The sequence below is a fragment of the Lagenorhynchus albirostris genome, chromosome 6, assembly GCF_949774975.1.
Source record: "Lagenorhynchus albirostris chromosome 6, mLagAlb1.1, whole genome shotgun sequence".
Lineage (NCBI taxonomy): Eukaryota > Metazoa > Chordata > Mammalia > Artiodactyla > Delphinidae > Lagenorhynchus > Lagenorhynchus albirostris.
Genome location: NC_083100.1, coordinates 55,504,962 through 55,522,573, shown reverse-complemented (window position 1 = coordinate 55,522,573; position 17,612 = coordinate 55,504,962). Strand labels below are relative to the sequence as shown.

Here is a 17,612-nt window from a genome sequence, read left to right as displayed (position 1 = left end):
CTTCTTTGGAGAAATGTCTATTTAGATCTTCCCCCTCATTTTTTGATTGGGTTATTTGTTTTTTGATATTGAGCTGCATGAGCTATTTTGTATATTTTGGAGATTAATCCCTGAGGCTGACTTTTTTAAAGCCTCATTACTTATATTTATTCTTACTAAAATGTGTGTCTTACTGTATTTAGTTCCAGATTTTCAAAATTTTAGAATCTTGACTCTTACCCAGAGTATTTTTTGTCCCATCCAGATTTGGGACATCAATAGAATTGAGACATGTACTGTCTGGATTCTCAACCAAGTAATGGCAGGCATCTGCAACACACAACAAGGGCCTGCCTAATAACACATCCAGGAAAGAGCATTCAGGGTTCAGCTAGCGCACATTTCCACTTGACATGCTCTTGTGTTCACCTCATATTTTTACATTTTGTCAACAAATAGGCCTTTTTTCAATGAATCAGCGTTTATGCCAGACAAACATTAAACATACAAATGACGTCTACTTGGATTTAACATCGCCAGCTGCCAGACTGAAATCCTTTGCTAAAGCTTGCTGCTCCGATTTCCTGTGCTACCCTATCAGAAAAACAAATGAAGTCTTTAACTGCCATCACATTTACTTTTGCCTGTGTTTGCCTTCAGGGGCATGTCTCTTTCTTTTTCAATATACTCGTAAACTCATCTTGTGCTGCATTTTCTGATGTGATCTGTTGACTGGGCGTAGTATTGACTGATGGACAACCTCTAAATCCATTCTTGCATAGTTCTGTCACATCCTTTGTACTTCATTGTGTCCACATTAGATCTGGAAAGATAATTTTTTTAAATGACTGAAATTTGTCACTGTAAAGCTGTGAAATAACTTAGGAGAAGGTGGAGTTCTGAGTCTAAGAACACAGTGAAAAGGGTTCTATTCTGGAAATTTTGCAGGTGCTCCATTTTTCTCTACCAAACTACTAGTCACTTTTCCTATTTGGGCCTAATATCTTTTGTAAAATGAATAACTCTGAGCTCCCTTCTAAGTCAGTCTCAGTGATTCTGATGAGTCTCTGTATTTTTGCTAAACACTACCCTAGAATTGATTATAGCATTAATAATTTATTTTTTAATTTAACCATTATTAGCCAGACACTGCTGGGCACTTAACCCTCGACAAGAAGTTCTAATTGTTATCACAACAACCCTGTGAAATGTATGGTATCGTCCCCTTTTTTCCGGTGAAATAACTGAGATTTAGCAACGTTGAATAACACACACTGTTAGTAGCTGGGAAGTGGCATTGCCAGGAGATGGAGCCAGGTCTGACAAAATCCAGTCTCTGTGCTGGCTGCTTCACTGCTCTAGGCTGCTTGTGCTGGGTAGTAAGTCTGATGTATACAGAATTTCTGCTTTTTAAAGTAGATTGTTAGTCATTGCCCTCCACAGAAGGGCACAATTACAGAGGGGAAACAGCTGTCTTCATGACTACATGCCATAGAAATACCAGGAAGCCTTCTGTCCCAGATGCTGTCGTGCTCTGTAAATGTGTAATCCCTGCATTGATGCCTTTATAGATTTAATATGAAACTCATGAAAGGAAGTGCTGTGTTTGATGGACTTAATAACTTTGCATTTTTATAACTTTAATATTGTATTCCTTTGAGCTGTACTTAAAAATGTAAGAGTAACCTGTTACTATAAGTTATACATATTCCTGTAGAGAGACTAGAAACTGAAGACTATTTAAGATTAAAGAAATGTTTTATTATAATCTAAGACCAATCCAGGTTCTTTGGAAAGTCACAGTTCCTTAAAACTGCTAATTTAAGAATTAAGGTTGCTGCTGAAGGATTAGGGTACTCAAAAAGTTGCATATATTTTATAATTAGAATGAAGGTATAAGTATAGAGCTTGATGGTTACAGTCATGGTGATTATGTGGTTGGACAACCAAGAACCCAGAGTTACTGGCACATTACAAAATGTGCTTTTTAACTAATACTAAGGGTATATAGCCCAATAAGTGGAAACGAAACCCCCAAATGTCACATTAGTCCCAGTGGTAGGTCAGCAGGGGATAAGAGGCAGTTAGTGAGTGGTGGATAGTGAGCTGCAAGTCACACCATTGGTAGGAAGCTGCTCAGTGTGGCAGAGAATACACCCAGGAAAGCACAACCTCCCAGATGTTTCCAGATCACCAATAGTCATTAAAAAAAAAAAAAAGACAAAGGAACATAAGACCAAAGATTGTATTTAAAAATGCTGATGTTCACCAGAAATGAAAGGTTTGTCTTTGGTGATGTTATCCTTTTAAAATCAGTTAGTATAGATAGCCATATTCTGCTTACCTGAACAGGCTTCCAGCACTGCTAACCCTCCGAATGCCAGTGTGGAAATGAACCCAAGCAAGGATTATAGGGCAGAAGGGTCAGAAAGTTACTCTCTTAACACTTCCCCTCCAAGCCATTTGCCCTTTCTTTAAAAAAAAAATTTTTTTTCTCATTTGCCCTTTCTTATCTCACTAGAAGCTTATTTACTTGGGCATCTACCCCATAGCCCTCAACAAACACACAAATTGTTCTAACCTCAGGCCAAACCTATCACTGACAATTCTGTTTGGATTCCACCTGAGGTGCTCCTCTGAGGTCTGAGAGGCCATACCTCTATGTTCCTCTATCACCCCTTTGGGAGGGAGTGTCATCTTCTATGATTACAGCTGTCTCATTGCTCGATGATCTCTGCCATCCCCACAGTTTTCCCAATTCCCAGTTGTCTGCTTCTCATGAATGGGTCAGAGTTAGCCACTCTACACCTGACCTTCACAGATGACATTAGTGTCAATATCCGTGCCACAGCTGAGGGCAAATTCAAAGAGGGGCTGCCATGAGAAATATGAATCCTTTTGTAGGCATGTCATGTCACTGATCAAATGAGTCTGCTTGGTTGTTCTGCACAGAATAAGTTTTTGTTTATGTCTGAGAAAATGGAAATAACTACTTGGGTACAACAAACACATGGGTATATTCTGAACATTTGTGTGGAGATGGGTTGACTAAGGTTATGGAATAATGGATTTAATATTTGATCTTTTTAAAATACACTCTGCAGATATTATGAAGAAATCTTGAAGGAGCAAAGGCTTGAGAAATATAGGGAAATCTTTTTTTGTCAAGAAAGTGCTTTTAGCACTGAGTACATGAAGTTCTAGGAGCATAGAACAAAGCTTTTCCTCAGAGCTTTAGGGATGAAAGCCTTCATTCAAATGGCAATGTGGAGTCATCATAAAGTCACTTGCCTATTAGTATCAATAAGCAGAGGTGAGTACTTTGAAGGTGAATTTAAAAGAAGTATATCCTAAAAATAAAGAACAGTAAGTGCCTGGGGAGTTAGACCCTTCCCCAGTCTCCTCCAGGGCTCTGATGGCTGGCCAGTTTTGTAGGCTTGGTTCATGAGTCTTTGCTGTTGCCAGGCAGCAATCTATAAATCCTGGTGGGTGCCTCTCTGGAGAGCCAGTGTAAGGAAGGGGACAAATGCCACCACGATTGACCTTTATTCCTTTACTCAGTGGTAGGAGCAGTCAGGATTTCCTGATGCATTACTAACCAGGAAATCCCAACTGCCCAGCAGCAAGGGGTTAAAAACTGTTCTGAAAAGCTTTTTATATTCTGAAAAGCTAAATTACACATACATGCAAACCACAAACACACAGCACCTGGGTAAATAAAGTGTGGTTGAATAAAGGCTGGGCTATTGGCAAAAGGGAATCTGGAAAACATTTGCTTTTGGGTGGTTAACATTACTTACATTTTATGCTTTTTTTTTTAAAGAAAAAAAGAGGAAATGTGCAAAAAACTTTTTTTTAACATAGCTGTTAAAAAATAAGATTTCAGTTCATTTACTTTCCAAATCTTAAGGGGCTATGAAGATTGAGAGTGCACAGAGCTACTGCACAAAGCAGCAGCAATACTTTTAGTACAAAAGTTGTTAAAGAACATTTCCCAGTGATGGAATTGTGCTAAGGGATGCACTGAAGAGGTCATTAAACACTGATTGTCCTCCCAGTGTGGGCTCAAACGTCAGCGGTAAATGGTATCAGCTTACATAATTAGATGAAAAGTGCTATAAATTCAAAACCATTGGACTTCATAATAAGCCACATTTTCTGATAGATCTAATAGAATTTGAGCACCCAGGAGGTCATGCTACAGAGGATTTATGCTGAGTACCTATGTGAGTCCCTGTCTGGGTACCTATGTGGCTAAGTGATTTCTCCTTGAAGGAAAGAAATCATCATCTCATCATGGCAGGGGTTCACTATCTTTCAGTAGAATGCTATTAGATTGAACCATAAAAAAATGCTAGTTTTGTAGTTCAAACACTTCCAAAATCAGCAATTTCATATAATTCAAGCTACTTTGTTTTTCTCTAAGTCAGGTCGAGTTGGGGTTGATTTATGGAGAGAAAAGGGGTGGGGAAACAAATAGTAAAGCTCTTGTATGGTTTAGAAAATAAAAATGCCTAAGCAGAATGAGTGGGGTTTTCATTGGAAGGGTTGTGGGCATGGCCTAGCGTTATGAATCTACCAGATGAGGTTTCAGAATCGACCTTTTCATCTGTGATGGAGGTGGGAGAGAAGTTTGGTGGGATCATGGGAATAGTCTAGATTTTTCCTTACCTGAGAGGCCACCACACAGGAACAACTCCAGCATTAACATATCCTAAATTGCAAACACAAAGGTAGGAATTAAGAAAACAGTTCTCACGATACCTCTGCTATTCCTCATTGTTAAATAAGAGCACAGTTATGAAAAAACAGTAAATATATCTTGTTCATGTATTCAAATTATTAACAAACGGAACCAAAGAAAACCATGTAAAATTCTTGCTTTGACAATTGTTTATTGTCTGTAAACCACAGCACCATAATTTTGTTAAGGGTATAAGATCTCCCAGTGACTCTTGAATGTTTGAAAAAAAAAAAACACCAAACATTTATAACGTATTTTGGTTACATAAAGCATTACATTTATATTGAAAAACCCTGACAAAACTCCCTAAGGGCTATCTAATATGTATGCATTAAAATTAATATAATAATGAGGGTAGGCTGTGAGAATAGGACACAATCCCTGAGGTTCTTATTAAAAGCCTAGAAATCCTATACCTTAACTACTGAGTTCTGGGCCTGATAGTGCCAAGTCCCTGGATAACATAATCCTTGTGCAGGGGACTTTCAAAATGCACAAAGTACAAATGATAACAAAGGAGATGGAACATAGGTGCTAACAATTTCTAATAGAAATAGTGTCCCCATGCAGTTTTGAATTTTTCATAAGTCTTTCTAGGTGTCAAAGTTCTTATATTTCACTTTGTGAAGATTTTAAAAACAAAATATTAGTTATTTTTATAATTTTAAAGTGTACGAAGTTCAACATGTAATAAATCTAAAGAGGCCAATAGCTAAATACAGATAAAAGAGTGAAAAACAGATGTAAAGCCATTATGATAAGGCCACTGTCAGACATTACTACATATTCCAACCTATAATCTCATAAATCAAAGCTTTTAGTTGTCTGGATTCATAAGTGACTGTATTCTTTCCAATATGCATTCTTTCTTCTTCCAGGGGTTGTTCAATAACAGCAGGTATGTTCCTGCCATAAAGTTCACAGTGTTCTAGAAACTGGACACATTCTTGAATAACACTGTCACGAAGCATGATGGTGTGTTTTGACATGTTTTCTAGTAATGACAGGAAGCATCTTTTGGCGTAATACCAGGTATCAGTTCCCAGTTTTTTATTATAAGGTTCCAAGCTTTTGATAACCCGAGAAATACCAAAGTCATAATTTCCTTTGGCACAATAGAGCGTCCCTATCACCAAATTCACAATGCAGAGATGGTAGATTTTCTTATCTGGGTCCTCATAGGAGAGCTGCTCTTCCTCCTTTTCAATCTTCCTCATCAACTCCTCGGCTTCTTCGTTTTGACTTGTCATAATATATGAAACACATAGGTTAGCCAGCACAATAGCACTGACATTCAGGATGTTGTCATAATGCTTCTTGACTATGGGCTCATAAAAACCTATGGCTTCTGTGTATTTGTTTTCCTGCATGAACAGAACATGAGCCACATTCAGCTTCCACACATCATGATCATTACAGAATTCCACAGATTTGCGGAAGATCTTTTCCACCATTGGATAATTTTCAAGGTTCCAGTAGATTTTGGCCTGGGCCATCAGCACAGGAATATACTTCTCAAGGGTGTCATCATATTCATTCACTGCCTTTTTGACAGCTTCATCATCTCTGTTGTGTCTTGCTTCCTGCACTTGTATGGTGAGTCTCCGGAGCTGTTCAGTCAGCATCCCTGCTAGCCCATCAAGCTTAATGAAAGCCTCTTCAGGAGCTGTCTGGCAAGTGATCGTGGCATCCAAGAAGTCATAGAGATAGGGTGTGAGGAACTTGTAAGTCAAATGGGCATTCTCTGCCAGGACATCTGCTGCCAGGTCAAAATACTCATATTTACAGTAGAGCAGCAACAGGTTGCCAAAGGTCTCTGGGGGAAAGGGATTCTGTTGGAGCAAAAACTGTAGCTTCTCAAACCCTTCTGTAGGCCTGGCATCCATGTTCATTAGCGCCTGGTTGTGCAGGGTCACAGGGTCTAACTCTTCCTCTGCCCTCGGAGGCATATCCGTGAGGGCTTCCTGGGCCGCCTCATAGTTTCTCAGTTGGTATTCTATGGCGGCCTTGAGGTTGAAGGCTTCCACCAGAGCGGTCTGGTGAAGGACTAAGGTGTTGCCAACACTTCGAACATCAATGCCCTCAGTGGTCATGCCCACACCCAGCTCTGGGTGCTGGCGGATGCCACGCTCAATAATGTCGGCGATATGCTTCAGCGCCGGGGCGTAGTGCCGGCTGCTGTAATAGGCCAAAGCCAGGTTGTAGGAAAGGTCAGGCCGGTAGCCCGAAGCCTGCAAGGCAGCAGAGAACTTGGAACACGCAGCTTCATAATGTCCCTCCTTGTAGAGCAAACAGCCCAGGTTGACCTGGCCATCGAGCTCGTTCTCGCCGCCGCTGTCTTCTCCTCCTTCCTCACTCAGTAGCTGCTCCACCAGGCTCCTGGCCCCGGGCAGATCGCCCTCGCTGTACTTGATCGCGGCTTGGAGACGGAGGACCCCGTGGTGGTAGGCGGGGTTGTCCAGGAGGAGGAAGGCGACGCGGGTGGCCTCTGGGTAAAGGCAGGCCTTGTATAGGGCCTGGGCCTGGTAAAGGCGGTACTGCTCCAGCTCCGGGTGCAGCTGACCCAGCTGCTCATAGCACTCGGCGGCCAGCGCGAACTCCTGCAGGCGGTAGTAGCAGTAGCCCAGCAGCGACAGGCCGGCGCGGCTTCTCGGGCTCCGCTGGAGCTCTCCGCCCAGCAGCTGCACGGCCTCGGCGTAGCGGGCATCCCGGATGAGCCGGTACACGACCGCGGTGAACTCCCCGTCAGGGATCTGCGCACCGCCCAGCCGTGCCATAACCGCTGCCGTGGTTGTGCGTGCTCGTTACCACGGCAACAAGCCAACCGGAAACGTAGGTCTGCAAAGAATGTTGAGGGTTTTGTGGGCCTTTTTTTTTTTTTTTTGCGTGCTCCCAAAGTTACTTTGCAGCAGAACGACCAACCTGGGATTTAAAACAATCACGAATATGAGTGTGCCTATTACTGACCTGGCCTCTGAAGACTGCAGAGTGTGAGCGGCGTTAGAGGGGAGAGGAAACGTCTCTGGGCCTTTCAGAGACGGAAAAACTCTACTTCCCGGCATGCACCGGTCCGATGGCGCCGGCGTCAGGACGTGGCCGTGCTGCATGCTGGGAGGCGTAGTCTCTGCCGCACGGACCTTCGGGTGAGGTCGCGCCGTCGCCTTCCCTTCGTATGGTAAATAAGGATTGTTGTGTCACCTCGTTCCCTGGCGCTGGGGAGGAAGGTTTATGGTCCGAAGTCCCTTCCGTTTTTGAGCCTTATGCACTGTGCAATGCATACAAATATTGTCGTTCCACGTTATTTTAGTGAAAGAGACGGGAATGGGTAAAGAGGAATGAATGTCAGCTTCGTATTCTCCCAGAATTAGAGAAGAGCTTCTTTGAGCCGCTCCAAGGGCACACTTTCTAAGAACAAAATAGTACAGCGACCAGGAGTTCTTATTCTGTCGTTTCCAGTTGACAGCAGGAAAGAGTGCTTTGGATTTTATCTGGTATTTGGAGAGGTTTGGCTTTAGTTCCAAGCGCCTTTGCATCTCACCGTACCGCCATTTTCCAAAACTACAAATATTACTGAGTTCATATTAGCGTTTAAACTTGGCCCTACATACTGCCTTGATCCTCCAAGTTTCACTACGAGGTAGAAACATTGGAGAAATCCATGACCTCGTGTTTTCCAAGAAGGGTGGAGGGGAGGAGGAAGCACGACCCAAAGTGTTCCTTTTTCTATGTACTGTTACTCTTTTACCTCTCCAACCTACTTAGTCTCTGATGTGTGTGTGTGTGTGTGTGTGTGTGTGTGTGTGTGAGAGAGAGAGAGAGAGAGAGACAGACAGACAGACAGACATCCAGCCTGTACTTGTCAGGCTTTAATAATGTTTTTGGATATCGTTATGCTGATAAACAGTGGCTTTTCCTTCAGTTAAAATAAAAAGAAACTTTTCCTACACTTTAATTTTTTTTCCCCTCAGATTCTTAGTTTGAAGATCTCTGTGGAAATTTGCTGGACTGTACAAGAAACCATTCTGGATTTTCTTTTGTTCCTTTGTCATGTATTTGGAATAGATGCTCTAGATTCCATGGTACTACCTTGGGGGCTATTTTTGTATAAATTCTTTTGAATTTAATAGTGCCCATTATGGGGCAGTGAAAAACTAGGGACTTAGTTATCCTACAAAATTATATTGGATCACTAATTAGAAAAAATACCCATTGTTTAGACTGATCTGGAGACTACAGAATTTGGGGGAAATGAATACAATTTTTCAGTCAAGAATTAGAGAAGCAGACAAGATAGCAAAAGACAAAACTGGCTTATCCCAGTGAGGTAGTAGTATGTGTGCAGTTTTCAAGATTATAAATATATGTAATATTATTACATATATAAATATTACATATATAAATATATGTAATATATGAATATTTGTCATATGCAGTTCCTCCGCTGGTGGGCTGATGTGAGGGGGTTTTCTTTCATAGTCTTCTGTGATTTCCATTGGCCTTGCTACCACCCAGGATAAACATAGTTCGACTAAAAGCATGTCTTTGCTATATAATTAAAGACTTCAATGCAAATCCATTATCTGCCTCCTTAATAGTATTGCTACCTATAAATCTTTTCTGTATGTGTATTTTGGAGCCAACATCAACCATATTTATTGCACGACACTCTATTAGACTATTTACACATATTATCTCTAATCTTAATAATCAGCCCGTATTCTACATATCACAGATGGAGAAAAGAAGCAGCTAAACCATGAAATCCAAAAGCTAAGTTCATTAGGAGATAGTGACTGATGAATTAATTCAATCTATATATCACATAAGGGCCCGGCTTTGAGGGAACACTAGTGTCTTGCTTTCTTGGTTGTTATTTTCCCGTTAAAACAAATCAAGCAACTGGGTTAGGGTAGCAGAATTTGAACTTCCTTCCCTGAGTTGCAACTGTGAGCAGATGTTAGGAAGTGATAAGTGGGAGGTGGTGAAATTCCTAGTCACCTGTTAGAGCTAAAAAGAGACTTCAATAGGGCATCTGAATGCTACACTGTCAAGCGATTGACTTCATGTACTCATACATTCTTCTCCCTTGCTGCCAAGGTTGCCAAAGATGTGTTTTTCTGAATTCTGAGACTGGACAAGGAACCTTCCACTGCATGAATACCAAGAAAGGGACAAACTGCACCCATTCCAAAGGGGTTGAGTGGGCCACCCAAGATTCCCAGAGAAAACAGGTAAGGAAGACCGCTGTAATCTGACTCCGAGGCTTCTTATTCTCTGGCTGCAGTTCTTTCTGGTCTTCAACCTAAAAGAGGTACATGGTTTGAGGGATGCACCGAGTGCTGCTGAATGATCAAGGAATAGGGTGTCTTCTCCTTTATGCTTGCCTGATTGACACTTAGCTCTAGGGGAAAAAATTATCTAAAAGGCTCAATCTTTTAAAATTCTTACGTATTTTAGGTTTTTTTATATTGAGATGTTACTTTGGGTAAGTTGTTATTAAATCAAGATAAGAAGACAGAACATGAAAACTGGAAATTGCCTTTTATATGTTTAGTCTATCAGTCTGATTTTCAGAGTTGTGTTTGCATCATGAAAGCATTCACCTTCAAATGCTTCTTGGGGATATAAGCAAAATAGAAGGACTCTGCTCTCCCCCAGATTTCTCTGATTTTGTGTGGCTGCTGAAGCGGGCAGGAGGGAGACGTTCTGTGCCTTCCTCCTTATTTCATGTGCTGCTGCTCCTGAGGCCTGGCTTGGAAAAAGCAGGACATTCGGCTTAGACAGATGGAGGGCAGGGTCATTTGCAAAATAAAATGAGTGCACAAATCACACTGTGAAATTGGCATGACCATCCCTGCTGCTGTGATAGACTGACTTTTATTTAGTCTATGGCAGGCAGTTGGGGAATAGATTAGCTTTGGGGGGGAGGGTGGGGGAGCCGTAAAAGAAGGTCCTTCAATTAATGATGGTAATTCAGGAAAGTAATAAATGAGGTGGAATATTTTTAAATGTCATAAAGGATCATTTTGTTTCCAACAGAATCTTGAAAAGCTAGAGTATATATCAAAAAGTTTGTGTATTGTACCATTTCTAGCAATAAGAAAGCATTTGGTGGTTGCAGTAAAAAGATTTAGTGCCTACTGAAAGAAATTAGACTTTAGAAAAATGGTGTTGGGCTCAGGTGGATTTTGCTGCATAATGGGAGACATGTTTACCATGTAGGGAATTCCATTTGGGCAAAATGTATAGGGGCTAAAAGCATGATGTTTGGTTCTTAACATGCTTGTGTTTCTGCCTATCAAAGTGTGAGATGATCAAATCCCATGTATATTCTATTTGGCATTCTCTTTTAAAACTAATTGGAAATGATTGTTTTATGTATCTTGTAAAAATAGCCATATCTTTTTGACATTGTTTTTCTATGAGTGTTTCAACCACAGCTGTGGTTAAACATCTTCTATGATAAAGGAAGGCCTTCTGCAGAATCATTTTCCAAGTTGTTATTTCTGTCTTCTATTCATTTCGGGCCATTCTATACAGGATGGCAGATTGAGAGGCTCAGCTTCCTTGCTTCCTCTGGAGTCCAGCTTTATTTTTTGTCTCCGTGTGTCCATTGATGATGATAAAACCGACCCTTCTTCCACCACCTCTCACCTCTCATCCCCCTCCACCCCTATAATCAGGGAAGAAAAGAATAAATTAGTGCCAAATGTGTAATGTAGTTTACTGACCTTTAGGAGCATCTGTTCAATCTTTTAAGACTTTTGGAAAAGACTGTATGCTGAATCAACACTTGGGAACGTTTATGCTCAGATGGTGAGAAATTTAACCTCATTGAGAGCTTAATCTTTTTTCTCTGATAGTTCCAGCTCTATTAATATTTTAGATGGTAATATATTTCCTTCTTGATTTATCTTGCTTTTGATCAAATGGGTTTCTATTTCAAGGCTTATGGTGTTATTATCCAAACTAATTTATTAGGCAGAACACAATAACATTATGATTTGTAAAAAGGAATTAGCAGAGAACACACAATTTTGGGTACTGCCATTGAAAAATTCATTCCTTGCAGTTGGAGTGTGCTGTGGAATGCACTGTTACCTAAATCAGATCATTTGAGCCTTTTTCATTGCTCTCATTTCCAAGAGGCAAGAAATGATTTGTAATATCACTTCTTTCTTCCAAGACTGGTATCTTTCATAGTCAGATATATTCTGTCTATGCTTGTTTTCATTTCTGCAGTACAGCTATGGATGGGGAAGGTCTTTGAATCTGTGGTCAGAAGATGATATTCCTAAAAGAAGAATGTCATCAGCCTCTGAACACATTTTCTGGCTTGCAAAGCCTCCAAAATGTTTTTCCAGCAGAGAGCCATCCATGATGGTGTTGATAACCAGCTATCCAATTGTCTGAAAAGTAGTGTACTAGTTTTCAAGGCTTTCTCCGTGGAGAGTTATGGAACACACACCCAGGACCTGTGCTGGTGGACTAAGAGACCAACTCAGAAACCAAACCTGTTCTTCAAGCCTCCTGCTCCCACATTCCCCTGGTCCAAAGAATCAAGTTCTGACAATTCTGCTTCTGAAAATACCTCAACTCTCTATACTTCTCTCCAATTTCTACTACCATTGCTCTGGTTTCTGCCACCACCATCTCTCTCCTGGATCTGCAACACTTCTCCTAAATGGCTTTCCCTCATCTCTTCCTAGAACTCTTCCAAAGATTTCAAGGCATTTTATCTCCCTTCTTATTTCAGAGTTTTACTGTGGGGACCTCATTAAGCCTTTAACTTTTAGGTTTTGTCCTTCTCTGGCCTTGGCAAATGGAACCCTGCAACCTTGCCTTCTATATGTAAAGGACCTATAAAAACAAAAAACAAAGAAATAAACAAAAAATTGATCAAGACGTGAAAATGTCCCCAGGTGGCATAACATATTTGAAAGAGGCTAATTTGGTATAAAACCACCTGAAGTCAAATCACTGTTCTGCCATCACCAACAATGTAGACATGGAAAAGTTTCTTAACCTCACTGAATCATGGTTCCCTTATGGGTAAAAGAGACCAAAATAATTTCTTTGTTCAAGATAATACAAAGCATCTGGCCCATAGTAAATACTTAATATACTTTATCTATTATTATTACATAAATGGAGCTATTGAGATTCCTTGGGAATCTTTAAATTAGAGTATTTTAGGCTTAAACAAGTATGGACCAAAATTACCGAGTTAAACATCTGCCATCCAGGAGTAGACGTTCTCCTGATACTTCAGATGTTGTATTCCTGAGTGCCTGATAAACTCCGGAACGTGGAGGGCAGTTATCTGGCATAAATTAGTGTCTTCATTAAACCTGATTCTTCAAGAAATTAAAGTACCAAGTTAAATAGTGTATTTTGTTATTTCGACAAATTAATGAGTGCTTACTCTACCCAAGGCACTGTACATTGTGGAGAATTCAGAACCTTCAAGAAACATACATACAGTCCAGGGGAGATACTACAAATACATTAAAAAAAAAATCACAACCCAGGCGATATACGCAGTGCCTTAAGAGTGATATAACATGACATGGAGGGTCAGAATTTATAATAAAAGTGAACCCTCATTTGGCTAGAGCAGTGTTTTGCAACCCTATCAGGTACCTTGTTCCTCCCTTTTATAACAAATATCTTCCAAAGCCCTCTTTACTATTTTGAAATGAAGTTTATATATAATATATAACATCTATAATATATAACATCCTGCACACATAATTTGTTTTCTCTTTTGTCCTCATTTTTCTTTACTTCTTTCTTTTCATCTTTCTTTTAAACTGTAGGTGCATGAGCTGACTAATCATAATCCTTGATCGTTGACACACTCTCCATTAGTGATCTATGTATGGTCCCCTTCTAGTCTTCTATTTGTTTAGCTAGTTATTTTAAATAATGTAAGAATTACTAGTGAAACCGCCCCCCAACAGAAAAGATAGGACCTTTACCATAACCTACATCTGACTCTGGAGATGCAGATGGCTCCTGAACAATCCTTCTGTGTCCCTTGTCCTGGGTAGCCATTACCCTGAATTCCATATTGGTCATTGTCTTGCTTCCCTTTTTACATAATTTCATTGAACCTGTATGCATTTTTTGAACATATTTTTATTTTAATTGTTTTAGCCTTATGAAAAAAGTTCACGGAGCATATACTCTTTTCAGTTACTGTTGTAATTCTGAGATTAATCCATATCGTTACATGTGGCAGTGTGGTTCAGTGGTTTTAACTGCTCTACTGTATAACATTGTGTGAATATTCCATGATTTACTCACTCTTCTGTTGATGGGCATTTGGGTTGTTTCTAAATAGTTACTGTTTGAAAAGTGCTGCTGTGGACATTTCTGTACATGCCTCTTGGTATACATGTCAGGAGTTTTCCTGTATATAAACCTAGAGGTGGAATAATTATTGTGTCATTAGGGTATTGGCATGTTTAACTTTAGTAGATAAAACTTTAGTAGTTTTCCACAATAGTTGCTCTAATTTAATTCCCACCAGAAGTGTATAAAAGATTCTATAAATTCATATTATCTCTAATACTTCATATTGTTAGAATTCATGTTTATTGGTAGTTTCTCTTTTGTGAAAAGCCTGGTCTTGTCTTTTGCTCATTTTTCTACTAGGTTGTTAGTGTGTGTTTTTTAAAATTGATATTTAGGAGCTCTTTATATACTCATGATACTAATCCTTTATCAGTTACATGAATTGCAAACATCTTCTTCCAGTTTGTAATGTTTCACTTTCTTTAAGATAAAGTACTTAAGTTTAATGTAGTCAAATTTATTAATTTTTCCTTTTGCAGTCAATGCTTTTTATTTTTGTTTTAAAAACTTTTCCTTACTCCATGGCTAAATTCTATTCACATATTTTTTTAAGTTTTGTTTCTGCACTTAAATTTTCTTTTTTTTTTTTTTTTTTTGCGGTACGCGGGCCTCTCACTGTTGTGGCCTCTCCTGTTGCGGAGCACAGCCTCCGGACACGCAAGCTCAGTGGCCATGGCCCACGGGCCCATCTGCTCCGCGGCATGTGGGATCTTCCCGGACCGGGGCACGAACCCGTGTCCCCTGCATCGGCAGGCGGACTCTCAACCACTGTGCCACCAGGGAAGCCCCTGCACTTAAATTTTTAATACATCTGGAGTATACATCATTTTGTATATGATGTGAGGAAGAGATGCAATTTTATTTTTTTCCAAAATGGATAACCCTTTTTTCTCAGGTCCATTTATTGAACAGTCTTTCAGTCCACCTCAATTTGACATGCCTCTTCTATAATATACAAAGTTACATATACGCATAGGCCTGTTTCTGGGCTCTCTGTTCTATTCCGTTGTCAGTTTATCAAGTTTTGGACCAACATTTTCTTAATTTCTGTAGCTCCATTAAAAATCCAAATATGGTTGGGGAAATACCCCCTCTATACTTTCCTTTTTCAGAAGTGAAGTGTCATGGCTATTCTTGGTCCCTTATCTTTCCTTACACACTTAATTTTTAAAAATCAACATAATATCCCTACTATCATACAAAGAAATAAAAGAAAAATGACTTATAGTAAAATAGTATGCAGTTTAATATGTTTAAGTGCTTGGTCAGGCCGACACCAGAAGAACATCCCCACAAATATTTGAAATGCCCCGTTAGAGTAGTGCAGCCCCATTGAGAGCTGACAGGCTAGAGAAGTGGGGTGATAATGTAGAGAAGCCTTAAAGGATGGGTAGGATTTAAGCTAGCAGATCTGAGAGAGAGAGAGAGAGAGAGGCAGAATTTCAGTGCAAAGGTGAAAAAAAAAAGCACATGGTATGTTTGTAGAAAGTTCATCCTGTTGAAATTAGGAGTAAGTTAGAAAGGTATTTTTTTGAATGTTTTTTGTATGTTTGGGGGATGCTGGCACAGGCCAAGATTAGTTAATACCTATATTACAACCCCTTGGCTTGTATAGTCCAACACACAGCTGACCCAGCTGCTTTCCTTTGGGCAAATCATCTAGAGTCTAAATTAAGTTTTGCGCACATAAACCAATAAACCAAAGCAATAAATCCAGCTTTAATAAAAGTGAAACAGGTTCCCCACATTTCACATTAAGCTGTAACTTTATTAAGTACATTTACCTTGTATTTTATTAAGCACATTTGTAATAACCTTTCTTTTAATTGAAAAGTATTTCCTATTGTTTCACATTGCCTCTGTGGATGGCTTAGATCTTTTGTAAAACAAAATTTGGACATTTTAAGAGAGTGATTGTTATTGCCTGATAAAGCCAGGTAGTAAAGGCCTCACTTGATTATATGGTGACTTAGCTGGCCTAGTTTTGTTAGGTAAGAGTCTCCAGGCTACATTTCATTCTGTTGACCCTATAAGTAGGGAGCTGAGGGACAAGCTATTCACTTGCCTCTCTATTGATTAATTTCTCTGTAAGTTTAAGGGTCTAAATAACAATTCCCTTTAGAGATAGGATAGCTAGTTTTTTTAGACAATTAGTAAGACAGTGGTGTTAGAACCTCCTTGAAGTTTTTATGGCTAGTGTTGATGTTGAGAAAGAATATTCACATCATGTGTTTCGTAGTCTGAAAAACCATGTAACTGATACAAGTTTGTGAAGGGCTTTGAGCCTGACTCTAAATACAGTGCCTCTGAAAATGTACAATATTATTTAACCCAGACATTCACTGTACCCAAGCCATACTCTTCTGTGACATTTAAAATGTTTTTTACGTAGTCCAGCATTCCCTTACTCTAGGTCTGCCAGCTTTTGCAGATAAAACTACAGGACATCTATAAGGAGAAATATATCTGGGACATAACTTAAAAAGTCATTTGTTTATCTGAAATTCAGATTTAACTGGGCATTCTGTATTTTATTGGGCAACTCTGCCCCACCCCAATATTTTATAGATTTTTCACTTTCCCTGAATTCTTGATTTCTCTTACGTATTACTTCTTGCTGCATATCCCTCTTTAGGTCTTATAGCTATACAAATATGGAATACACTCATTTTCCTTACTCTCTCCCAAATACCATTCCCACTAGGTACTGAGTAGGAGTAACAATTAGGAGGGGGGTGTATGTGAGAATAATTGTGTTAAAGAGAAGCTGTGAAACCCTGTCTCATACCCTAGGTACAATGTATAGCTGTGTGTGAAAAAGAACTTCACTTTATTTGGGTGCCTATATATGTAACATATTTTGATATGTTGAACTAATTTAAATGATCTTTATTAATTAATAATGATCATTATTTTTAAACCTATAGCTTGTTTCATTGAGTGAATTTAATCGAGCTCCTTTTAATATAAGACTGATGTCCATGGCAGAATAAACAACTTTATATTGAAAACATTAATAATTCCTATTCCAAAAAGTCCATTTGTCATATCCTTCACTGTGAGTTTCTCACTCACTTTCTCTTTTTCTTGAGTCATAGACTCCCCTCTCTTGCTGGGCCATCCCTTCTCATCTCTCTTAGTTTATCCCCTTTCCCAGGCCCCCTCTTCCTCCAGCACTGCTCCTGTAAACTCAAAAATTCTTCTCACTTTATGAACCTTCTTGTCTCCATCCCACCTATGTCCTAAGGACCATTTTGCTTCAACCAAAGTGGCGTATCTTGGTAAACAAAAGACAAGTCTCTACCTGGTGAGTTCTGCTACTAACTTCTAAAACAAGGTTTCCCTCCCCCTTGCTGTTATTAAAGGGGTGAGAGATGGGGATCAAACATGCCAGTTGGGCCAAGAGGATGATGAATGGAGGGACCCTCCATGGTCCTTTGGATCAATTTAAAGCCACTATGGAAAGAGGGATGAAGGTCAGAAGCTGATGGAGCTTCCCACGAGAAATTTTATTGGGCCTGGATGGAAA

General features: G+C 39.7%; 1 protein-coding gene and 2 long non-coding RNA genes across 8 annotated transcripts in view; 1 reads left to right on the top strand and 2 right to left on the bottom strand.

The window, feature by feature from the left end:
* Nucleotides 1–594: 594 nt before the first annotated feature.
* On the bottom strand, nt 595–7,750 carry LOC132522275 (uncharacterized). The gene is made up of 3 exons (XR_009541143.1): nt 7,691–7,750; nt 4,651–4,693; nt 595–802 (listed from the first exon to the last, which is right to left on the bottom strand). It is a non-coding gene; the product is annotated as an uncharacterized LOC132522275 (long non-coding RNA).
* Nucleotides 4,894–7,500, bottom strand: LOC132521750 (intraflagellar transport protein 70B). Its single transcript, XM_060151413.1, has one exon. The coding sequence runs from the start codon at nt 7,498–7,500 to the stop codon at nt 5,503–5,505; it is 1,998 nt and encodes a 665-aa protein (XP_060007396.1). The 3' UTR covers nt 4,894–5,502.
* A 102-nt stretch (nt 7,751–7,852) lies between the features above and the next one.
* The window catches only part of LOC132522272 (uncharacterized), a 201,060-nt gene continuing 191,300 nt past the window's right edge, over nt 7,853–17,612 (top strand). For all 6 annotated transcript variants that reach the window (XR_009541141.1, XR_009541140.1, XR_009541142.1 and 3 more), the window contains exons 1-2: nt 7,853–7,898; nt 9,821–9,954. This is a non-coding gene — a long non-coding RNA (uncharacterized LOC132522272). The remainder of the gene's footprint in view (nt 7,899–9,820; nt 9,955–17,612) is intronic.